Here is a 26,069-nt window from a genome sequence, read left to right as displayed (position 1 = left end):
GGGAGCATGTCCAGGGTAGAAGAGGCCAGTAAGTTCACTTAGAAGGGACAGAGGCAGAGACAGAAGGTCATATTAAGGAGTGGGATGGAGGAACTGCATTTTTTTTCCTTGAATAAAAAACAAGGAATAAAATTTGGATTCATGAGTCTGCCTTTCAGAGTTCTCCAAAATCCGCTACTACCTTATCTTTTGAACCCCATTTTACATTACTTTTCAGCCGAGCTGGACTACTTCCAGTGCCCGGAACATGCCGCATGCCTTTTCATCTTTGGGTCCTAGATCTTCCTTATTTATGTAGTGGAATCCTATTTGTCTTCTGAATTTCAGTTCAAAAGGCACCTCCTCCATGAAGTTTCTGCAACCCTTGGCCTGGAATGAGCTTTTGGCTTTTCCAGACTGTCCTACAATTTGCTCGTACTTGTGTTAAGATGGCAGTTGTTACAGCCTTTCGTTATAGTTCTTTGTGTACATATCTTATCTTTTTCTTGGATTTTAAACCTGTAAGTTTTCTTTAGCTTTACCTTTCGCACAGTATCTAACACGGTACCCTGTACATAAGAACCTGGTACTGCCCTGTGTTTGTGTAATGTTCTCTCTGAGTACTGAGTTTGCCAGTTAATTTATCGGAAGAAGATATGAAACCTAAGAAGCAAGAATCAGGTACTAGGGATAATAAACATGCACTGACTGTAAAAGTGACCTGCGATAGGAATGTTGACGAGAGAAGTAGAAGCCAGGAGGAAAAACAGCAACTGATCAATGACTCACTTATTGAAACATTTAGTGAAAATGTAATATGGTATGATGTCAGAGCTCTGTGGGAGACGAGTATACAAGTGACTAGGCTTTAATCCTGCCCTGGAGGAGTGACTGGAGTCTGGAAGCAACAGCCCGTGTAAATAAACAATTACAGTATATTATGATGATAAATGCTTTCATTAAAACAGAAGATTCCTAGGGGTGGGGCACCAAGGAACTGGAGCAGGCAAGTAAAGAAGTTGACTTTTCACTTGACTTTAGAAGGAATTTTCCAGTTAGAGGGAATAGCTGGTGCAGAGTAGGGGAGAGAATGAAAGCCTCTGGTGCTTTCAGGAAATTTCAGATATGACCTAGAGAGGGGAGAGGAGATTTGAAAAATAGGAATGTCCTAGTCATAAGGTCATGGTACAACGGGGAAAGACATTTTCGAATTTTTACAGAATGGAATGATGACATTAGTATTTTACCAACATCACCTGTCACGGAAGGTAGCTTAGAGGTGGCAAGACTATATAGTTAGGAGACCAGTTAGGAATGTATACGCCACAATCCAGACATTAGTCTAGAATGTGGACCTGAACAAAGGCATTAGCTGTAGGAAGGACTAAGGCCTGGTAGATTGAGTCAGTAGGAGTGCACATTGATTATGTATAGGAGAACCTGGTAGAGAAGTTGTACCAGTAAGGATTAAGTTTGGCAGCATGTGACCAAAAACCCTAAATATCTTTCACTTGTTAAATAAGTCCAGAGGTCAGCCATGCAGAGCTTCTGCTGCTCCACAAAGTCTTCAGGGACCCATGCTCTTTCTCTCTTTCTGTACTGCCATCCTTGGTGTGTTCTTTCCATTCACTGGGAGATATCCTTGTCAAATAATTCTAGAGAAGTTCTAGCTATCACATTCGTATTCTGGCAGCAAAAGGGTAAAACTGGTTCTACCCTTAGCTGATTCATGTTGTTTTTTAAAAATTTTATTTATTTATTTTGAGAGAGAGAGAGAGAATGTGAGTGGGGAAGGGGCAGAGAGGTGGAGAAAGAGAGAGAGAGAGAGAGAGAGAGAGAGAGAGAGAGAGAGAGTCCCAAGCAGGCCACGTGCTGTCAGCGCAGAGCCCAATGTGGGCCTCAAACTCCTGAACCATGCAATCATGACCCTAGCAGAAATCAAGAGTCGGATGGATGCTTAACCGCCTGAGCCATCCAGGTGCCCTGATTCATGTGCCTTTAAGAGGCCTTTCTCAGTTCCTCAGTCACACTACACTAGCCACATTTTAAGTACTCAGTAGCCACATGTGGCTAAAGGCTACCATATTGGACAGCACAGATATACATCATCTTTATCACTGCAGAAATTTCTGTTAGACAACACTGCTCTAAATCTAACAGTTCACAGGAGAAATTGGAGAATAGATGAACATGTTAAATGACCCTACAAGAGTGCAATCAGATAAACCCAGAATGTAGGGAATTCTACTTGACACATCATACCATTTCGAATACAAATAACATGAAAATAAAGAGAAGGAGTTTTTCTTTTTAAAATTAAGAGAGATTTAGAAATGTCAATCCAATTAGGGCACCTGGGTGGCTCAGTTGGTTGAGCGTCCGACTCTGATTTCGGCTCAGGTCATGATCCCAGGGTCCTGGGATCGAGCCCTGCATCAGGCTCTGCACTGAGCGTGGAGCCTGCTTGAGATTCTCTCTCTTTGTCCATCTCCCTGCTTGTGCTCTATCTCTAAAATAAAAATTAAAAAAAAAAAATGTCAATTCAGTGTAATCTGTGAACCTGTTTAGATCTGTAGGGGCACCTGGGTGGCTGACTGGGTTAAGTGTCTGACTTAGGCTCACATCATGGTCTGGTGATTCATGGGTTTGAGCTCTGCATTGGGCTCTGTGCTGACAGCTTAGAGCCTGGAGTCTGCTTCAGATTCTGTGTTTTCCTCTCTGCCCCTCCCCAACTCGTGCCCTGTCTCTCTCTCAAAAATACATAAACAAAAAAATTAAAAATTAAAAAAAAATAAAAATAAAAAAACTGTAAAAATACATTTTTGAGGGGCACCTGGCTAGCTCAGTTGGTAGAGCATGCAACTCTTGATCTCAGGGTTGTAAGTTCAAGCCCCATGTTGGATGTAGAGATTACTTAAGTAAAATCTTCAAAAAAAAAATGTTTTTGAAGCAATCACAAAAATTGTATGTGGACTGGATATTGGGTAGCTTTAAGGCACTATTGCTCATTTTGTTGGTTATGTTAAAAATGTGGCTTTTTTTTTTTTAAAGCTTATCTTTTAGGAATATGTACTAAAGTACCTGTAGGTGCTATGATATATCTGGGATTTGATTTAAAGCACTTGGGTGGGGAAGGGGAGAATGTAGAGGAAACAGTATGGATAAAGTGATGATTGAGGCTGCATGATAAGGATGTGTGGGTTTACTGGGACTTGTTTTCTGTATATATGTTTCAGAATTTCCATAATAAAACTTAAAAATGCCATTACCTACACGTTAGCCTTCTAATACTAGCCTAAGAAAAACAAGTGAAGGAAATAAATAAACCTAAAATAAATGTGGGTGGGGAGGGCACCTGGTGGCCCGGTTGGTTGAGTACCTCACTCTTGATTTCGGCTCAGGTCATGATCTCACAGGTCGTGAGTTTGAGCCCTGCATTGGGCTCAAGGCAGATGGTGCAGAGTCTGCCTGGAATTCTTTCCCTCTCTCTGCCCCTGCTCCGCTTGTGCATGCGCATGTGCTCTTTCTCTCAGATAAACTTAAAGATAAACTCTCAAAATAAACTTTAAAAAAAAGGTGAAGGAAAAGACTGCCTCTTTATATACTGAAATATCTGTTGGGCAAAATGGGGCAACCTAATTTATTATAATTGTTTCATGTAATATTTCTTGTATAAAAGTATTTTATATTAGAAAGTTGATAAGTGCATAAGATTGAGATGAAACGTCTATTTTAATTAGTATTTTGGCTTTGGGCAAATTTATAGAACACTTGTTTAGAATTAAGATGTGCAGTTTCTTTAATTCAGAACTGTTTGTAAGGAATAAAAGTTTGCATGTTACATTTTATTACTGTGTTTTTTATAATTATTCTTTTTGCAGTAAATACTGAAAGAAGAGATTTATAAATCATCCTTAGCCTCACCAGCATATTATAATTTTAACAAAAAGTGTTAACAGAAGTGGTAATAACCTTTGAAGTAAAATTTCTTGGTCCTTTCAAGTAAATACTTAAATATATACATACATGCATACATATACATACATATATATGGGTATATACATATATATGCATATGTACACATATGCACACACTGCTTGCTTCCATTAAAGGATTTTAAGGACAATACGATGAAAGATAATAGTAAAAGCAACCACTTACCTTTCTTACTATATGTCAGGCACTGTCACAAGTACTTTATACTTAATCATTCACTTCCTCCGCACAACAAATCTTACAGAGTAGGTATTATTATCCATTTTGTAGATGAGGAAACCAAGGCACAGAAAAGCTAAATAAATATCTTGCCCAAGGTCACGCTGCCAGTATGTGGTGGAACTGAGATTTAAACTCGAGCAGGCTGACTTCTCAGTCCTTGCTCTCAACCATTGTATTCATATGGACTCTAATATTAAAAAAAAAAAAAAAAAAAAAACTAAAGAAATAGGATAAAAATACTAGGAAAATTCTTCACTGGAGATTTGTGACAGTCAAAAATACGCACTTTGGGGTCATTCTGACCGAGATTCAAACTCCGACTCAGCCTACCTTTGCGGTATTATTTAATCTCTGCATATTATTTAATCTCTGAGCTTCAGCTGTGCCTGAGTACAAGGTGGCTGTTATTAAACAGGTGGAGCAAGTGGTTAGGAAGGGAAGGAGAGGGGAAACAGTGACTGGCTGTGCCTGGAGTTTAGCTCTGAGCTCCATGGCAGTCAAGGCAAAAGAAGGAATTATCTGAGTTCCATCATCCATCATCTGATAAAACAAAACAGAACAAAACAAAACATATCAGTTTGCAAACATGACAGATTTTCTTGGTATATCATTCAAAAGGAAATTTTCAGGTGGGATTTTGTGTAGAAGACATTGAACCAGCAATGAACAATTTAGAGCGACTGTGGAGGAATCGACTCTTAAAATAGAAAAGTGTGACACAAGGCAAAAAAATGTGTGCCTTTCTGTGGAAGACTAAGCTAATTTGGTGCAGGTGTGTTGCTTTCCAGCGATTTGGTTTTAAGGAAAGCACCTGGAGTATTTAGAGTGGGGTATGTGGCTGGCATGTTCAATAGATAGACTTCTCTAAATACGATCTTCTTTAAATAGGCTTTGGAATGGAGCTGCCTAGTAGAAGGTTTGAAGTTTTCTTCTTTGACAAGATCCCAGAACTACCAGCATTCTGTTTGTCCGTTGAAGGAAATCTATGGGTTCTGCTACTTACCACTAGCAGGTGGACGGGATAAGGTGGATCTAAATTCTTATCTGAATGGTGTTTTTTGTAACAAAGAATGGAGACCTCACAGCTAGCTAAAATAAAAGTGGATGATGTTAGGAAACATATGAAGTGATTAAAGGGGTGGGCTCTGAGGGGAATTCAAACGTGACCAGGTTGCCTTCACAGATGCCAAACCCAGAAGAGATTCTGGATTCAAGATGGCTCTATAGACTATACTGGCAGGGAGTTGGTGTATCTTCATTCAACATTGTATTCCCAGCATCTAGAACAATGCTTGGCGCATAGTAGGCCCTCGTAATTACCAGTGAAATGAATAAATCAAAGGAAAGCAGCATAAATCTTCACTGTAGAGCTTTATCAAAATGGAGTAGTGGTTATAGATGAAATAACTGTTAATTGGCTTCACATGCTCAACCTTGTGAATGGGCGATAGTACTCTTATTTTACTGGTGATAATTTATTTTATTTTACTTATTTAAAGTCTACTTATTTTGAGGGAGAGAGACTGGGAGAGGCAGAGGACGGGCAAAGAGAGAGGGAGAGAGAGAATCCCAATCAGGTTCTGACTCAGGGCTCTGTCCCAAGAATCATGAGATCATGATCTGAGGCTGAAATCAGGAGTCAGATGCTTAACCAACTGAGGCACCCAGGTGCCCCTTTATTGGTGATAAGTTAAAGCCACAGGTTATGACTTGCCCTTGTTCATTCAAACTCCTACATTGGGGAGCTGGAATTTAACCTAGGTCTGCTTGACTAAAGCTTATGCTGGTAACTAGTGCCCTGTATATTGAAAGTGTAAACAGAAGTAAACCCACATTACAAGAGTATTAAGAAAGCATCATAGCAGCTATTCAGCTATTCTTTTGGGGATTTCTTCAAAATATTTTAATATAAGCCTGGTCTGAAATATCAGGAAGCATTTTCTTTTGGCTTTACTTTCTAGGGTAGGGAACTTCCATCAGAATAAGTAACTTCTACCAAAGTCTTATCTTACCAGGTTACTAGTCAGGGTTCTTATTTTTTAATTTTTATTTATATTATTATTATTTTTAATTTACAACCAAGTTAACGTATAGATAATAATGATTTCAGGAATAGACTTTTGTGATTCATCACTTACATAGAGCACCCATTGCTCATCCCAACAAGTGTCCTCCTTAATGCCCCTTGCCCATTTAGCCCATCCCCCCACCCAAAACCCCTCCAGCAACCCTCAGTTTGTTCTCTGTATTTAAGAGTCTCTTATGGTTTGTCCTCTTCCCCTATTTTACATTATTTTTGTTTCCCTTCCTTTATGTTCATCTGTTTTGTATCTTAAATTCCACATGAGTGAAGTCACATGATATTTGTCATTCTCTGACTGACTTATTTCGCTTAGCATAAACACTCTAGTTCCATCCATGTTGTTGCAAATGGCAAGATTTCATTACTTTTTTTTTTTTTTTAAACGTTTATTTATTTTTGGGACAGAGAGAGACAGAGTATGAACGGGGGAGAGGCAGAGAGAGAGGGAGACACACAGAATCGGAAGCAGGCTCCAGGCTCTGAGCCATCAGCCCAGAGCCCGACGCGGGGCTCGAACTCACAGACCGTGAGATCGTGACCTGAGCTGAAGTCGGCCGCTTAACCGACTGAGCCACCCAGGCGCCCCTCATTACTTTTTTTAATTATTTTTTTTAACGTTTATTAATTTTTGAGAGAGACAGAGACAGAGACAGAGAGTGAGTAAAGGAGGAAACGGAGTGGGGGAGACAGAAGCTGAAGTAGGGTCCAGGCTCTGAGCTGTCAGCACAGAGCCCAACGTGGGGCTCGAACTCACAGACCGTGAGATCATGACCTGAGCTGAAGTCGAATGCTTAACTGACTGAGCCACCCAGGCGCCCCAAGATTCCATTATTTTTGATCACCGAATAATATTCCATTATGTGTGTGTATACACTGCACACACACACATACACACACACGTATGTATACACACATACATGTATGCATGTGTATGTATACATATACATATACATATACATATACATATACATATACATAAATGTATGTGTACACACACACACACACACACACACACACACACACCCTGCTGCTTCTTTATCCATTCATCAGTTGATGGATATTTGGGCTCTTTCCATACTTTGGCTATTGTCAGTAGTGTTGCTATAAACGTTGGGGTGTGTGCGCTCCTTTGAAACAGCAGTCCTATATTCTTTGGATAAATATGTAGTAGTGCAATTGCTGGGTCGTAGGGTAGTTCTATTTTTAATTTTTTGAGGAACCTCCCTACTGTTTTCCAGAGTGGCAGCACCAGTTTGCATTCCCACCAGCAGTGCAAAAGGTTCCTCTTTCTCTGCATCCTCGCCAACATCTGTTGTTGCCTGAGTTGTTAATTTTAGCCATTCTGACAGGTGTGAGGTGGTATCTCATTGTGGTTTTGATTTGTATTTCCCTGATGATGAATGATTGTTGAGCATGTTTTCATGTGTCTCTTAGCCATCTTGATGTCTTCTTTGGAAAAGTGTTTATTCATGTCTTTTGCCCCCTCTTCACTGGATTATTTGTTTTTTGTTTGTTGAGTTTGATAAGTTCTTTATAGATTTTAGATACTAACCCTTTATCTGATATGTCATTTGTAAATATCTTCTCCCATTCCATCAGTTGCCTTTTTGTCTTGCTGATTATTTCTTTCTCTGTGCAGCTCTTTATCTTGATGAGGTCCCAATTGTTCATTTTTACTTTTGTTTCCCTTGCCTTTGGAGACATGTCAAGTAAGAAGTTGCTGTGGCCAAGGGGCACCTACCTGCGTAGCTCAGTCAGCTAAGCATCTGACTTTGGCATAGGTCATGATCTCCTAGTTTGTGGGTTTGAACCCTGCATCAGGCTCTCTGCTGTCAGCACAGAGACCGCTTCGGATCCTCTGTCCCCCTCTGTCTCTGCCCTTTCCCTTGGTTCTCTCTCTCTCTCTCTCTCTCAATAAATAATTTTTAAAAACTTTAAAAAAAAAAGTTTTTGCAGCCGAGGTCAAAGATGTTGTTGCCTGTCTTCTCCTCTAGGATTTTGATGGCTTCCTGCCTTACGTTTAGGTCTTTCATCCATTTTGAGTTTATTTTTGTGTATGGTGTAAGAGAGTGGTCCAGGTTCATTTTTCTGCATGTTGCTGTGCAGTTTTCCCAACACAATTTGCCGAGGAGACTGTCTTTTTCCATTGGATATTCTTTCCTGCTTTGTCAAAGATTAGTTGGCCATATGTTTGTGGGTCCATTTCTGGGTTCTCTATTCTGTTCCATTGATTTATGTGTCTGTTTCTGTGCCAGTACCATACTGTCTTGATGATGACAGCTTTGTAATACAGCTTGAAGTCTGGGATTGTGATGCCTCCAGCTTTGGTGTTATTTTTCAGGATTGCTTTGGCTATTTGGGGTCTTTCCTGGTTCCATACAAATTTTAGGATTGTTTGTTCTACCTCTGTGAAGAATGCTGGTGTTATTTTGATAGAGATTGCATTGGATGTGTAGATTGCTTTGTGTAGTATTGACATTTTAACAATATTTGTTCTTCATATCCAGGAGCATGGAATCTTTTTCCATTTTTTTGTGTCTTTGTCAATTTCTTTCATAAGCTTTCTATAGTTTTCATTGTGTAGGTTTTTCACCTGTCTGGTTGGGTTTATTCCTAGGTATTTTATGGTTTTTGGTGTAATTGTAAATGGGATTGATTCCTTGATTTCTCTTTCTGACTAGTCAAGGTTTTTAAAGTAATGATTGGTCATGGATTCTCCGTTTCTCCAACTAAACAGAACAAAACTTAGGAACTGTTTTACAGGGCATTGGAAAGGCGACCAGTCATCTGAGTGGTTGTAGCTTTGAAATAACTACAGTTAAGGATAAGTGATTCAACAAATTGATTACATTGTGTGTGTGTGTGTGTGTGTGTGTGTGTGTGTGCGCGCGCGCGTGCGTACAGGCACGTATATGTATGTGTAGGTGTAGATATGGTCAAGGACATTCTTGTCATTTTTTGAAACCATCTGGGGTTAAGGTTTTCTTTGACTAGTTTTTGCTCTTCTACCAAATTATTGTAAAATGTATTGTGTCTCAATTGGAGGTAATATTGATACTGACTTTTTTTAATTGACATTTTTTATAGGTACCAGTATTATCTGCAGCTGAAGAAAGATATCTTGGAAGGAAACATTCCTTGTACATTAGAACAAGCAATTCAGCTAGCCGGCTTAGCTGTTCAAGGTAAATAATGGCAATCGATGATGTAATGGATATATCAGATTGAAATGTATGTTGTAACAGGGACGCCTGACTGGCTCAGTCAGTGGAGCATGTGACTCTTGATCTAAGGGTTGTAATTTTGAGCCCCACATTAGGTGTGGAGATAACTTAAAAAAAAAATCTTTAAAAAAATGTGTGTTATAACAAAAACAACAAAGGATTCTTAAAATAACTGACTTCCTATAGTGGTGTTAGTGAAATTAGTTTTCTTGCAGGAAAAAATAAATTTGGATACCTTTCGTGAAATATGAGACTTCTGGAGGTGAAGCATGTTAGCCTATGTCAACAGAGCAACCAAAAACAGAGAAAACACACACACACACACAACATGTAATATGCTGTGTATTCCTCCAGTGCAAGGACTTGATCTGTAGCTAGCTAATATTTTAGGAAGAAAGATCAGGCAAACATTGAGGTTGATGAAGTTATATTAACGCTTATACTTTTAGCAGACGTCATTTATTTGGTTTCTTAAGCAGTTGTCCTGGATTATAGAGCATTGTCAATCATAACAGATAAAGCTTTGCATTTCGTAAGTGTTTTTGGATTGTGTCATTCTATTCTGTTTCCCATGTCTAATCAACATGTATTTACATGCATGTATATATTTTGGGAAGACTTCTGATGGGTCATTATTTCAAATGATAATTGGCATTAATTTTGGGAATTGAAACTTAACCAGAAGAATCTTTAATAAAGTTCCTTCAGATATTAGAAGGTATGGAGACATATATCATTTCTAGACAAGCAAATGCCTGATACACATGGAGCCATATTCCTTTTCAAGGTACTTTGAATCTTCCTAAATATCATCTTTGGCTTTAAGAGTTAGTTTTTCATGGGTCGCCCGGGTGGCTCAGTTGGTTGTGTGTCCAGCTTCGGCTCAGGTCATGATCTCACAGGTCGTGAGTTCGAGCCCCGTGTTGGGCTCTGTGCTGACAGCTCAGAGCCTGGGGCCTGCTTCAGATTCTATGTCTCCCTCTCTCTCTCTCTTTCTGTCCCTTCCCTGCTTGTGCTCTGTCTCTCTCTGTCTCAAAATTAAATAAACATTAAAAAAAAAAGTTAAAAAGAAAGGTTTTCATAAGGTCTTTCCAGAACTATCATTTTTTTTTTTTTTAACAATTAAAAATTTCTAAAGCAGACACATCTTGCTGTAACATGTTCAAGTGATCTAATTTCATTTCCTAGAGGTGATCACTGGTATAAACAGTTTGGTTTCTTTCTGATATCTTCCAGTGCATAAGTAAGCACACGTGATTACAGGGTAGCTTTTGTTTGTTATTCATAAAAATGAGATCATGATACATTTAGTTTGTAACTTATTTTTTCCCTTTATTTGTAGGTATTTTTCCAAGTTTAAGACACATGAATCTACCTAATATATATATTATATTAAATAATAAATAATATATATATTTTTAATGTTTCATTTATTATTTTTGAGAGAGAGAGACAGAGCATGAGCAGGGGAGGGGCAGAGAGAGAGGGAGACACAGAATCTACAACAGGCTCCACGCTCTGAGCTGTGAGCACAGAGCTCAACGCGGGGCTCAAACTCACAAACTGTGAGCTCGTGACCTGAGCCAAAGTCAGACAGTTAACCAAGTGAGCCACCCCATTAATATTTTTAAAAAGACTTTTTAAAACATATACTGTATAGCAGCTATAAGGCACATTTGACTTCTAAGTCATAAGCATACCATCTATATACTGCATATTACATTTGGTTGTACATGTTTTTCTTTGCAAATTAAACATAACTAATGTGAATATTTGTCATTTTGCACAGCTGATTTCGGTGACTTTGATCAATATGAATCCCAGGACTTCCTTCAGAAATTTGCCTTGTTTCCTGTGGTAAGACTTCTTTCAACATTGGGCTTTTTATAAATAGTTTATTTCCGCATCCTTTAATAATCCCCAAAACAAAGTCCATATGGTGGATTTACTGGGCTGGAATAGTGTTTAAAAAAATCAATTGCCTCATAAACAACTCAAGTGGAAGTGCTTTCCTTTGTAGTCTTACTGGTCGTTGTAAACCCACAGAAATGGAAGGGGTGCAGTCACTGGGCTGCAGCCAGAGAGATTTGTTTTGTGTTTGGGTGTGAGTCTAAGAGAGGGATTCACTTCCAACTTCTGAGGAACCCCACGGAGGTTTTGCTTTTAACCGAAGGCTCGAAACCTCTCAGTTATGTGGGAATGAATTTGGCTTCTCAGCAGCAGTGTAAAAAGTAGATGGCAAGAAGACACTGCTGTCTGCTTTTTAAAGTCACTACTGATGTGATTGACAGGAAAACCACATTGGAACAACTACGGGAGGTGTTATGATGCTCTTCTGAGTGTCTACACAGCCAGCCAGGGAACACACAAGATGTTGTCGTTGTGCCGGACTCAGAACTGGCTGATGGGTGATGTTGCCAACCTGAAATAACTCAGCTGAGACCTTCTCCGGGATGAACTGAGAAGGCGGGGCGGGTGTTTTGGCTCCTGAGCACAAGCTACTTCATTCCTTAGAAGGATCTTGATCACATACTTAAGCAAATCTCCCGCATGCTGATACTAGTCCGAATTTTGCCTGCTAGTGACAGGAGTCACTAACAGGAGCGGTGATTCCTCTGAAGAAATTTCGGTGGCTTGTTTACATATTTACTGCAGTGTATTTTCTTCAGGGGTGGTTACAAGATGAAAAAGTATTGGAAGAAGCAACCCAAAAAGTGGCCTTACTGCATCAGAAATACAGGTAACACTAAGAGATAAGAAATGGAAATCGTGTGGAAGCAAAGCCAGGTTGACTATGATATACGTACTGACACGGTTAAAACTTGGAGCTTTCGTGCTGCTGCAGCCACTACTTCTGCTCTGGGGAGCCAGCGTTCCATTGCACTCAGTGTGCCAAGTGCTGTTCTAATCACTTCCCCGTGTTAATTCATTTACTGTCCATGGTTATCAGTGAGGAAGCTGAGAACATTGAAAGCAGCCAGTCACTGAAGGGTGCCACTTCTTTACTCCATATAGTAAAGGTTTCGGTGGTGACCTAGTCTCACGTGGGTTAATGCAAGATTAGGGAGACTTGTTTCCTATTGTGATGCAGCCCGTGTAGAGTTACCCCCCAGTATACCTTTGGAAACTGTATCTCTGTCTTCTGGGCAATCTGTACCATGAGCTGTGTTTCTTGCCCTGGCCCATGCATGTGGGTAAATAATGGCCTCATTTGGTAGTGAACCTGTATGTGTTGTGTGTAAGAAAAATCCTCCCCCATGGGGCACTTGGGTGGCTCAGTCGGTTAAGTGTCTGACTTTGGCTCAGGTCATGATCTTGCAGTTCGTGAGTTCTGGCCCCACATCTGGCTCTGACAGCTCAGAGCCTGGATTGTGCTCTGGATTCTGTGTCTCCCTTTCTCTCTGCCCCCACTCATGCTCTGTCTCTGTCTCAAAAATAAACATTAAAAAAATTAAAAAAAAAAAAAGAAAAAGAAAAAGAAAAAAATCCTCCCCCGGAGAATGCTAGGTCTTACTCTCAACCGAATGCTACATAGTTCCAGGTATGTTAGATAACATTACGCTCTTATAACCACTCTTTAAGGTAAATGATATTCTGTTTTTACAGATTGAAAAAACCAAGCTCAAAAAGAGTAAATAACTTGCCCAAAGCTACATGTGGTAGAGACGGGATTTGAACCCAGGTGTATCTAATTATAACCTATTATTCATCCCCTCCCATTAAAAATAACCTTTTGCCTTTAGTCTCTTCCCACTCAAATCCATAGAGTTGCTCACTAGAGACCAATCTTCTTTTTAAAAAAAAAAAAAAATTTTTTTTAATGTTTATTTACTTTTGAGAGGGAGAGAGAGAGACAGTGAGCAGGTGCAGGGGAGGGGCAGAGAGAAAGGGAGAGACACAGAACTCAGTGGGCTCCAGGCTCTGTGCTGTCAGCACAGAGTCTAATGCCGGGCTTGAACTCACAAACTGAGATCATGACCTGAGCTGAAGTCAGACGCTTAACCAACTGAGCCACCCAGGCACCCCAAGATCAATCTTCTTAAAACACCACTTTCTTTTCATCTCTCCTCCTTGCTTTCCCAAGTGCTCATGAGTCTTTTCTGGCTTTCCACTAGCCTGAGTTCATTAGCCTTGGGATTAAAGACTTGGTCACGTCCTGCCTTTCTGGCTTCACTTTTTGCTGTCCCAAATAAACCTTTTCTTTTCTGCCAGCATAATTCATCCCTCAGGCACTTATCACCCTATCTTTTGTTACTTTCATGTACTCATTTGTGCATCTTTTTTTTTTTAATTTTTTTTAATCTTTATTTATTTTTGAGAGAGAGAGACAGAGTGCGAGCGGAGGAGGAGCAGAGAGAGGGAGACACAGAATCCCAAGCAGGCTGCACAGAGCCCGATGCGGGGCTCGAACTCCCAGATCGTGAGATCATGACCTGAGCCGAAGTCGGATGCTTAACCGACTGAGACACCCAGGCGCCCCTTGTTTGTGCATCTTTTTAAAAGATAGTTTAGGGGCGCCTGGGTGGCGCAGTCGGTTGGGCGTCCGACTTCAGCCAGGTCACGATCTCGCAGTCCGTGAGTTCGAGCCCCGCGTCAGGCTCTGGGCTGATGGCTCAGAGCCTGGAGCCTGTTTCCGATTCTGTGTCTCCCTCTCTCTCTGCCCTTCCCCCGTTCATGCTCTGTCTCTCTCTGTCCCAAAAATAAATAAATGTTGAAAAAAAAAAAATTAAAAAAAAAAAAAAAAAAGATAGTTTAGTACTATTCTGTATGAGGCTGGATGCTGTGGCATGAAGATAAATAGAACAATTAGCTGCCATCAAAGGATGTATTCCCTGCTTTGGAGTCTTAAGGGGTGGGCATTGGAATAGTAATTATAAACTAACAATGTGATATGAGTGCAGTGGGGGAGGTGTGCATAGAATGTGGTGGGTCTGCATGGATGGAGCAGGGGCATCTGATTTAGACTCAGGGATATCACAGCAGGTGACAAAGGAGTGATACGTAGGCTGACTCTTGAAGGCTATTAGGGATTGATCAGGTACACAGGTGAGTGACGGTTGTGCCAGGAAGACGGATCAGCATGTGCAGAGGCCAGCATGAGAGAACATCATGGCTTGGTTGCAGGGTGGGATGCCTTATGGATGCTGGAAGAACAGCAGATGAGGCTGGGGCGGGGGGACAAGCCTCCATGCAGTTGAGAACCTTCTTTACCCACACTGCCTTCCTGCCCACCCTTGTAACTCTGCCCCCAGAAAAGGATTACCATCTTCTAACCCTTAACATCTTCTAACACTTATCGCTTGGCATTTAGCACATGATGCTTAGTATTGCCTGATATTTTGGATAATAAGCAGTTACTTAGTGGTTTCAAATGAATTCCAGCTTTCAGTGAAGACTTTTTAGGGAGTTTGACTCCCCACGTCCCCCTGGCCTGCCCGAAGTACAGGGATGGGATCTTTATAACCCTCAGCGTTCAGCAGAGTGCTGTGCGTGTAGTTGGCTTTCAATCGATGTTGATGGATCGGTTGAAGTAATTTCTGGTATGCTTAAAAATTTGAAATGTTTGTAAATATCTTATGCCAAATTGATTATGTAGTTTTTTAGCAACGCCTCCTCCCCACCCCCATTTTTGGTTCTGTGATCAACCTCACATCTTTTGGGTTGCAGAAGGCTCACAGCTCCTGATGCTGAAATGCTGTACATGCAGGAGGTAGAGAGGATGGACGGCTATGGAGAAGAGAGCTACCCCGCAAAAGTGAGTATGGCATGAAGGCTGGGGCTCTCCCAGTCCATCTCAGGAGCTCAGAGGACAGTGGGGAGGCCTGGGGACACCCTGTGGTGCAGAGGTGGGAGGCATGGGAAAGTCTGGAAACTGGAAAGCTGAGGACCTGTGACCAAAATTTCTTAGTAAAACACACTCCTGTTTTGCAATTTGTTCTTTGAAATGCTCTTGAAAATGGGTTCTTTGAGGAGCCCGGTTTGTCCTCTTTTCATACCTATTTGACAAGGTGATTCCTTTAAACCTTTCAGACTTTGCCCTCCATGTAGGTCTTCTGAGCATCTGCTAAGCTGGGTTCATTGTCACACTTCTCATGCACCTGCTGCCCAAATGCTTCTTTCTGTGCTTTCTCCTTTCAGGATAGCCAAGGCAGTGACATATCCATTGGAGCATGTCTTGAAGGCATCTTCGTGAAACACAAGAATGGAAGGCCTCCTGTGATATTTAGGTACTTTGCTTACATCCTGTGCACTTTTCTGCGGCTCCTCTTGGTGATAGTTTTTAGTACATGTACTAGTAATAGTGCCCACAAATCTCACCCTGGGTCTCATTAGGAAATGGAAATATGCCCCTCCTAGAATAAAATAACACCTGACTGCATTGGTTCTTTTATAAGCCAATTTCTTCAAAACCAAATGTGTGGAAAACAGTGCTTATAATAATGGCCTACTTATGAAATGCTTAAAGGTGGGTGACCCTTTTCTTACCAAATGGAGGCTGTTCTTTGTTTTGATGTGAGTTTTTAATTTCAGCTCTAGATTCTAGGACTGTCTTTTTGTGGAAAATCTGGGCCTTTCTCTGATTCTAGTCATGCACTAAAATTCCTAAAATACTAGCATCTAAGCAAATTTCTTTCTTTCTTTTTTTTTTTTTTTTTTTTTTGGGTTAAGCAAAGTTCAGTTACTTTTCATAATGTTCATTTTTTTCCTGATTATAAAAATGTGATGCTATTCATTTGTGGAAATCTTAGGAGGTATATAGCAAGAGGATCTATAGCAATGTGCTAATAGTGGCCAACTTCAAACAATGAAATTGCAGGTGGTTTAAATTTCCCTTTCAGTATTCTGTATTTGAATTTATATCTTGAAGATAGCCAATTAGACCATGTTATTCAATCCCTGCCTTTTCATTCCTTAAAATTCATATCCTAGAAAATCCAAAGTGTCATTTCATAGAAATAGTTCCAGTATTATTCTTCTATTTTCTATTTACTTTGATTCTGTTTTTTTTTTTTTTTTTTTTTAACTTTGATTCTATTCTTGACGAAAATTTAAAAGTTTATATTGTTTTTGCAGAGCAGTAAAACATTATATCAGTTTTGGTTCTGGGTTCCTTTGTGTTTACTATTTATTGAGTGCTTGTCATGAGCCAGGTTCTGTGCTGAGTGCTCTCTGTGTATTTTGTCATGTGATCTTTACAACTCTGAGCAGATGGTACTACCACCACTTTCCACATGGTTTAATTGAGCCTTAGAAAAATGGAGTGATTTGTCTAAGGTCACCCAATTATAAACTGGCGTAACCAAGAACTCAGATTCTCCACTTAAACTCAGATTCTCCACAGATTAACCACTGTGTTAAATGGCCTCTTTTATTTTTATTATTTATTTATTTATTTAAATTTTTATTAATTTTTTTAATTTACATCCGAGTTAGTTAGCATATAATGCAACAATGATTTCAGGAGTAGATTCCTTAATGTCCCTTACCCAGTTAGCCCATCCCCCCCCACACACAACCCCTCTAGTAACCCTCTGTTTGTTCTCCATGTTTAAGAGTCTCTTATGTTTTTGTCCCCCTCCCTGGTTATATTATGTTTGCTTTCCTTCCCTATGTTCATCTGTTTTGTATCTTAAAGTCCTCACATGAGTGAAGTTATATGATATTTGTCTTTCTCTGACTAATTTTGCTTAGCATATTACCCTCTAGTTCCATCCATGTAGTTGCAAATGGCAAGATTTCATTCTTTTTGATTGCCGAGTAATACTCCATTGTGTATATATACCACATCTTCTTTATCCACTCATCCATCGATGGATATTTGGGCTCTTTCCATACTTTGGCTATTGTTGATAGTGCTGCTATAAACATTGGGGTGCATGTGCCCCTTCGAAACAGCACACCTGTATCCCTTAGATAAATACCTAGTAGTGCAGTTGCTGGGTCGTAGGGTAGTTCTATTTTTAATTTTTTGAGGAAACTCCATACTGTTTTCCAGAATGGCTGCATCAGTCTGCATTCCCAGCAACAGTGCAAAAGAGATCCTCTTTCTCCGCATCCTCAAATGGCTTCTTTTATTAAAAGAAACTTAATTCCCCACTATTCAAGCTCTCTAAAAACCATTCTGTTTCTTCTTGAGAACTAGGTTTTCCTTTGAAGATTTTTTTCTCTCTAAGCTGACATTCCTTCCTTCATTTCCTTTACTTTCCTTATTTTCCTTTACTACTGCCTTTTGGGCTCTGAATTCTCCATGGTGATTTTGACCATGGAGAGTGTACCCAGTGTGGGGAGCATAAACCCACTCCCAGACTGTACTGCCCTCGGTCCAGCAGCACTCCCCTTTGGCAATTGCTCTCATGGCCCTAAGTTGCTCATTTAAGTCTTCTAAGTGTGAGTTGGGGGTCAGAGGGCAGAAAAGGATCTGGACTGCACCAGCAGGGCAGGACTCTGACAGTGCCCGAAGGGCCCTATGAAAACTGGAGGCCTCCAGCCAGCTTCTTTTATCTCACTGGGTACGAATTTTTAAAATAGCCTTCTTTAATAATGATGCTGATAATCTTTAGGTTTAACAATTAAACACTGAATCACAAAAAATTAATTTTATTTATTTAAATAAATTTAAGATAGAGTATCTAGGTGGCCCAGTCGTAAAGCGTCTGACTTCAGCTCAGTTGCTGAGCTGATGGTGATCTCATGGTTCATGAGTTTGAGTCCCACATTGGGTGAGCTTGAGCCCCGTTTCTCTCTCTCTTTTTCTCTGCCCCTCTTGGATTCTCTCTTTCCCTCTATTTCTCAGTCACTTGCGCCTTCTGTCTCTCAAAAAAAATAATATATTTAAGATAAATAAATCTAATGTAATGGAGAAGGATGAAGAGAGGTAAAATTTTTCTTTCAGATCCATTTTTCCCTTTTATAAAATTATATGTTATGTAATAAAATATTAATATATAAAATCTAAACTTGGTAAAATACAGTTAGCAAATACAGGATCAGAGTTTGAAACCTGATGAACACACCCGGAGTAGTTCACTCTTGGGGTTCCTGGCATTTGACCTTTGTTTCACCCTGAAGCTTTTCAGAGCACCCCTCCTCCACCTTTGTGCCTTGTTTACCTGAAAAACTTAATGGTACTTGCTTATGTCTATGTTCTCTCTCTCATCCCCACCCTCCAACTGTGTTTCTTTGAGGGAAGCACCGTACCTTACTGATCTTAGTATCCCTGGGACCTAACACGATTTCGGGCATTGTTACAATGGATGTTTGTTGAATGAATGAAGGAGGCATTGGCAACCAGCTCAGAGAGGCCTCTTTGATCAAACTAATCTGGCAAACGAGGATAGACAGATCTTAATGTTTTTAAGTACTGTTTGCCTTCGCCTAGTCTACATGTATTTACTTTTTGCAACTAGCTGTTGTCACTTCAACGAGAAGATGCATGCCAGCTGATTAAAACAACTGTTTTCTTTTTTTTTTAATTTTTTTTTTTTTTCAACGTTTATTTATTTTTGGGACAGAGAGAGACAGAGCATGAACGGGGGAGGGACAGAGAGAGAGGGAGACACAGAATCGGAAACAGGCTCCAGGCTCTGAGCCATCAGCCCAGAGCCTGACGCGGGGCTCGAACTCACGGACCGTGAGATCGTGACCTGGCTGAAGTCGGACGCTTAACCGACTGCGCCACCCAGGCGCCCCAACTGTTTTCTTTTTAAGACGGTTAACAAATATTAACTTACACATCAAGCTCGAGAAGGAAAAATCCTATGTTCCATCTTCTAGTGACACTCACATTGCTGTTTTCTATTTGTTATTCTGTAGGTGGCATGATATTGCTCACATGTCCCACAATAAGTCCTTTTTTGCATTAGAGCTGGCCAGTAAAGAGGAGACCATCCAGTTTCAAACTGTGAGTAAACACTAGGAATCTGGAACGTTTTCCCTAGAAGTTAACAAGTTAGCATTTCATTGTGCATGTTTGGGGAGGGAGGTGGCATTAAAATTATATTTGGGGCACCTTGGTGGCTCAGTTGGTTGAGTGTCTGACTTCGGCTCAGGTCATGATTTCATGGTTCGTGAGTTTGAGCCCCGCATTGGGCTGTCCACACAGAGCCTGGTTCAGATCCTCTGTCCCCCTCCCTTTCTGTCCCTCCCCTGCTCATGCTCGCTCTCACTCTCTCTCTCTCAAAAATAAATAAACATTAAAAAAAATAAAATTATAATATTTAGTACTTTTATAAAACATAAAATATTAATAACATTTTGCATAATAGCACTTGGCAAAAAGTAGTTGCTCAGTAAATATTGTTGAATGAATGAGTCCTTGAATAAATACTATCTGGTATGGTGATCTTTAAAGTAAACTAAAGGGACTAAATAGGAGAGAAAGTAAGTACTAACATCTTAATTTCCATTGCTAAGTGAATGCCTCTGTAGAAATATTATTTCACAGTTAATTGCTTTTGCTCTCTTGACAAAGGCAGTGTTGAGTCACCAAGTCAAATGCTTTTTTTCAAATTGTCTTTGAGTATCTATTTGTCAAAATACAAGTTGATATTTTCATAATTTTTAAAATTTCTAAGTCATCTGAAACTGTTCAGTGTAAGAGTCATACCCTTAGAACATTTTTTTTGTTTTTGGTCTTCCTAATTTAAATCCTAATTAGAGCCTTCATATGATAGGCGCAGCATTAGAAAATGAAAGAGTCGGTGTGTTTGAAAGAGTCGGGATATTATATCCCCCAGTCATGTCTTGTTCTCCGACAAACTCTGTATCAAGTTGTAAATGTGTTTTCATTTACTTTATGCATATTTCATTTGCTAGGAAGACATGGAAACCGCAAAATACGTGTGGAGACTCTGTGTTGCGCGACACAAATTCTACAGACTAAATCAATGCAGCCTGTGAGTACATCCTGTTCATGGAAATTGTAGAAAATAATGAGGTTAGGAGTTTTCATCTTGAGCTGTATCGTGTCATTTAGAAAGGAAAATTTGGTAGAAAATAACAGTTTTAGGACATAAACTGCGTGTTAAAATAGTTCTCAAAAATATTGTTTCATTTATCTTTGGATGTCTTCTAATAACTACAGATATATGCCTCTAAGATTTTCTTCACCTATTTACTAGAATCACTGATTCTTGAAATTTAAAAAGAGAATTTTTTTTATTGGCATTTTGAGTAATTATTTAGCTTGTCAAGCCGTTTGGAGAATTTATACCTTCTCTTCCTAAGGAATATTTTTCTTGGCCGCATGGGCTTCCCCCGTTCTGCTGGATCATTCCCATAAGCATACAAACATGCTATAATATTGCGTCTCTTAAAACACTTGACCTTCATTCCACACGCCATCCGTCCATGGCTCCATATCTCCACTCTCCTATATAGCAAATTTCTTCAAAGGAGTTGTATAGACTTGTTTTCTCTCCTTCTTTCTGCCCTGCCTCCCCTAGCTGCCACACACTGACACTGCTTGTCACGGTGACAGTGACCTTCATCCCATGGTCCTGTCAGGACCACAGAAGTTCTTTCACTGGACCACTCAGCAGCACTTAACCTCTGGCCACCCCTTCCCTTCTGCACTCTGCTCCTCCTTGGCTGCCAAGACCCCACCCTCTCCTGCTTTTCCTCTTTCTGGGCCGTTTCTTCTCAGTCACCTTTGCTGGTGTAATCCTCAGACATCTTTCCCACCTATGCTCGTTCTCCAGGGGATTCACCTTGTGTCAGGCTTATAGATTGCATCTGTCTGCTGGAACTGCCTCCGATTTTATTTCTAGCTCAGTCCTCTCCCTGAGCACAGCCAACTGCCTACTTGATGTCTGCCCTTGGTGACTTAAGAGGCATCCCAGATTTGCTGTGTCTAAAACAAAACTCTTGACATGCTCTTTCTCTTCCTGCCCCCAAATCTGCCTCTTCCTTACCCTTTCGCATTCGATAAGTGGCAACACTCCATATTCACCCCGTTGCGCAAGCCCCAAACCTACGTAATTCCCACTTGATTTTTGTTTATTTCATCCCACACCCAATACATCAGCAAGCTGTGCCTTCAAAATACATCTGAAATGTGACTTTGACCACCTACTCCACTAACAACTCAGTGCCAGGCCATCAGTGTTTCTAATCTAGAATACTGCAGTAGCCTTCTGACACCCTCCTTGTTTCGGTACCTGCCGTGCCTATAGCCTGCTTTCCATAAGTCAGCCAGACTGGTCTTAGTTTAATATGGGTCAGATCCTATCACTCTTCTTAAAACCCTGCACTGGAATTTCATCATACTTGAAAGCACAAAGCTGTCCACGATCTGGTCCTTGCCTGGTTCCTGCCTTATTTCCTACACACCCTCCTCCTGCTCACCCTTTCCCAGCCACACTAGTGTCCTTTCTGGTCTGTGAACATGTTCTGCCCTTAGAGATGCTGTGCTTGCCCCTTCCTCTGCCTGAAATGCTTTTCCTTTGCATGCCTCATTCTCCCACTACATTAGTTGTCTGATCAGAGGAGGCCCTCTTCATAGAGGCTGACCGTAGCTGCCCTGGGGACCCCTTCCCTGCCTACCTATCTCTCTGTATCCCCTTGCCCTATTTGATTCTTCATCATAGTACTTAGTACCACCTGAATTTGTATATCTGCTTGTTTACTTGTTCTCAGCAGGTAAGCGCCACAGCAGCACAGAGCTCTCTTATTAACCCCTGTGTTCCCAGTGCTGAATAAGGGGCTGGCCCACAGCAGGCCTTGATGAGTTTGTTGAAGGAATCTATAGAAATGCACGTTAAGAGGTCTGATTTGGGATGCCTGTGGTGCCGTAGGGGCCTTTCGGAGAAAGGGTACCTAACTCAGAACTGCCAACATAGGAAAGGCTTCTCAGCAGAGTGACCTCTAAACTGAGACTTGGAAGGTTTTGCTTCATCTCCACAAGCTTTCTCAATGCTGTCCTTTTTCCCCTGTCCCATTGTAGCTGCCTCTCATCTGGCTCTCGGGCCCATCTTCCCTGGCTCCAGCCAGTTTTCTGGATGGATGAGCAAAAGGTGTAGCACTTCTCCCAAAGTTATAGCTCAGAACCGCATCTGAGCCTGTCTCTTCCCCCGCTTCCTTAGCTACAACATTAAGCACAAGACTCCTGTGATCCTCCTCTGGGCTCATCTGCCCTTGATCCTGGCCCTGGTGCCCATAGCTCCTACAATGCTGATGCCTCTTGCAGCCCCAGGCCTTGCTGGAATGCACTCTTTCTCCCCTTCTCTGGCAGACTCTCGGTTGTTCTTCCAGATCCAGTTTAAGTGCAGCCGTCCTGGAGGCCACCATGCATTTAGTTTGCTAAGTCCGCAGTGCCATTCTCAAAGTTCTGGTTGTTTTCTACCACTTTCTGATTCAGTAGGTATTTCCTCTGCGTCAAGCATTATTTCCTTTAACCTCTACAACAGCCCTGTTTGGTGCAATTCTTAATGTCTTTTGATAGATGAAGGTTCAGAGACCCACCCTGTCGTGGCCCTGCGGCACAACCGGTGCTGCCAACCACCACGCCAGGCTGCTAGCGCGTCGTGTGCCTGCTGTTCTACGTGGACTTGGTTTGTCCGTCTTGTCCGGTGGTGCCCCAGTGTCTGGCAAGGCACCTTGTACCTAAGGCTTAGTGAAGCCTGAGTGAGACAGAGATGAGACAGAGATGGGTGTCAGAGGGCAGAAGAGCCCTTTTGTTCCTTATTGATTTCCTTTTACTACTGATTGTAATTTGGGGGGGGGAAATCTTGAAGGACATTTGTCCCTTAAGGCCAGGAAGGAAGAGGAAAGGCTGTGGAAGTGCTTTCTGTTTTATAGGGAGCCAAGGTGTGAAGAGAAACTGGTTAGGAATAACCATGCACAGGGCAGGCCCGTCTTTGGGACTCAGGAAGGAAAAGGAAATGACCAGGGATGACCCTGCAGGGGAACCAACTAAAGATTAGCCCCTCAGCCCCAGTCCTCCTCCCCTCCCTTCCTCCCTGGACACCACATAGGTGTGTTTTTCCCTGAGTCCCACTGTTCCTCTGGTGGTGGGATGTGGAAAGCACTAACTGACCAGGAGGGGGAGCCCTGCTTTCTCTGTGCATATGGGCCCTGCTTTCTCTGCTGGCTGCTGGCTTGCGGCTCCGGATGTATTTGTGCATGAATGTGCTTCCCCTGGTGGCCAGATTCAGCGGTGCTACTAGTCCACAGCGGTCACATTTGGGGCTCTCCTGGACTGGCCTTGTTACCTAATCACGTGTGACATTATTTTCATGCAGAAGTAGTGTTCTGAGATCCAAGCAGTAGATACGCACTCTGTCAGAACACAGCCTTTTCATAAGTTTAAGAGTATTTATAATATTGAACCATCATTTCTTCAGTGATTCCTCCTCTGGAAAATAATGGAGAATCAAATCAATCATTTGGAATAAACTGCAAACTACAATCTCTTTCCAAGTAGGCATCCATAATAGGTTGGTATTAATGCCTTTTTTTTTAAGGAGTTTTTTTTTTGGCAAATCATCACCTGCTAATGATTTTAAAGTTCAGATGGAAAAGAAAGAAATTCAGTTTTAGAAATCTAAGTTTAGTCGTATTGCTGTTTCTTGCTAAACGTAAATAAAATTACATTCATAGGGCCTTCAGTTGCATATGTCTATATAAAGAAAACATACGAGTGTTTCAGAGATGAAATAATTATGTTTGAAGGAGTATTTTCCATATTTTGTTTTTAATCTCTGTACATCCAGTAGATTTAAGGAAGTCCATATCCATGAGCCATTCATGGAGGATCCCTGCTTCATTCTGTAGGAAACTAACACAGTTCACTATCGGCACTTGCTCTCAGGTGAAGTAAATGAAATCTTAGCTTTTAATGTTTTGATGGGTGATAAAACTGAAAATAACTTTAAATTTTACGGTCATTTCTTTAAAAAAAAAAATTTTTTTTTAATGTTATTTATTTTTGAGAGAGAGCGCATGAGCAGAGGAGGGGCAGAGAGAGGAGACACAGAATCTGAAGCAGGCTCCAGGCTCCAAACTGTCAGCACAGAGCCCAACACAGGGCTGGAGCCCATAAACTAGGAGATCATGACCTGAGCTGAAGTTAGATGCCTAACTGACTTAGCCACCCACGCTCCCCTATGGTCATTTCTTTTAAGGCTGTCAACCTAGACTGTTCAGTCACATTTAATATTATAATGATCCTGAAGTATTGGTAGATTCGTTCTTATGGTCCAGATGGGTCAGCCGATAGTGTGATAGGCATCTGATGAAACTGCATCGAGCCTGAAATTGGACAGTGGATTCTGGATGGCTGGGTCAGCCTGGGGCACCTGGAGTCTCAGGAGATGATTCTACTTGTATAGAAAGAGGATTTTGCTCCTAGAGTGTTGTCCTCCGCCCCACCCCCTGCTGGTCCTGACATATATAAAATGGTGTTTTGGATGGCCTTGTTTGATTCATCCAAACTTGACCCAGATGAGTATATTTTAGAATTTATAGAATGACTTGCTCCCTCCCTCCACTTTTAAACAAGGTACTTTAGGGGCACCTGGGTGGCTCAGTCGGTTAAGCGACAGACTCTTGATCTCAGCTCAGGTCATGATCTCCCGGTTCGTGAGTTCGAGCCCCTGCATCTGTGCCATCAGCACTGAGCCTGCTTGGGATTCTCTCTCCCTCTCTCTTTGCCCCTCCCCTGCTCACGTGTGCACGTGCGCATTCTCTCTCAAAATAAAGCTTTAAAAATAACAATAAGCAAGGTACTTTAAGTAGCAGAATCAGCTTTTGATGTCACCCAAGCCTTAAAAATGAGAGAAGAATGGGGCGTCTGGGTGGCTCAGTCAGTTGGGCATCTGACTTCGGCTCAGGTCATGATCTTGCAGTCTGTGAGTTCAAGCCCCTTGTCGGGCTCTGCGCTGACAGCTCAGAGCCTGGAGCCTGCTTCACATTCTGTCTCCCCCTCTCTCTGCCCCTCCTCTGCTCTCACTGTGTCTCTCTCTCAAAAATAAAATAAAAACATTAAAAAAAATTTTTTTTTAAATGAGAGAAGAATGTGACTATTCTTTTAGGGTTGGATTAGGAATTAAATGAAATAATGTCAATCTGTTAGGTCACAAACCTTCTTCCAGACCTCAGAATTGGTCCTGCTGTAATCAGTCTCTCTAATTCGTATGAGAAAAAGACTGGGAGAGAAACATTCTTGGGGAGGTTGGTATCCCCCAAGCTGTAGAGCCAGGTGATAAAGGTTTCAAGAGACTTAGTCTAGAGGGAAAGCTGAATTTCAGTCACCGGCAGGCTGCTTGCTGAGCATAGTGACAGGGCTGGTATGTGTGCCCACTTTTGTTCTGGAAACTCTGGCCAGAACACTGACTGGAGGAGGTGCTTCCTGGAGGGGAATGGGGCTGCACCTTCTTGTAAGCCCACTGCAGGGTTTGAAGAGCCTGGAGGAGGCCTGGAAGAAGATGGAGTAACCCTATCCCATAAGAAAGTCATTGAGACCAACATTTGTAGGTATTTCCACCATCCAACACATTTTTCATTCACCACAGTCTTCTCTTCACTAGCTATAAACCAATAAGAAAGGAAGCTCACACAGCAGAATT

The 26,069-nt window shown here is 41.3% G+C and overlaps 1 protein-coding gene across 6 annotated transcripts in view; it reads left to right on the top strand.

The window, feature by feature from the left end:
* Window positions 1-26,069, top strand: part of PTPN21 (protein tyrosine phosphatase non-receptor type 21) — an 83,229-nt gene that overhangs the window by 33,372 nt on the left and 23,788 nt on the right. For all 6 annotated transcript variants that reach the window (XR_006204003.1, XR_006204002.1, XM_042944016.1 and 3 more), the window contains exons 4-10: window positions 9,368-9,465; window positions 11,294-11,361; window positions 12,174-12,244; window positions 15,172-15,259; window positions 15,643-15,731; window positions 19,318-19,405; window positions 20,320-20,399. Coding sequence is in view for 4 of the 6 variants with exons in the window: in XM_042944016.1 (XP_042799950.1) it covers window positions 9,368-9,465; window positions 11,294-11,361; window positions 12,174-12,244; window positions 15,172-15,259; window positions 15,643-15,731; window positions 19,318-19,405; window positions 20,320-20,399 (582 nt within the window). In the remaining 2 variants the exon portion in view is untranslated. The remainder of the gene's footprint in view (window positions 1-9,367; window positions 9,466-11,293; window positions 11,362-12,173; window positions 12,245-15,171; window positions 15,260-15,642; window positions 15,732-19,317; window positions 19,406-20,319; window positions 20,400-26,069) is intronic.

The sequence above is a fragment of the Panthera leo genome, chromosome B3, assembly GCF_018350215.1.
Source record: "Panthera leo isolate Ple1 chromosome B3, P.leo_Ple1_pat1.1, whole genome shotgun sequence".
Classification (NCBI taxonomy): Eukaryota; Metazoa; Chordata; class Mammalia; order Carnivora; family Felidae; genus Panthera; species Panthera leo.
Note: the sequence above shows the minus strand (reverse complement) of the source record. Positions and strands in the feature narration are given on the sequence as shown.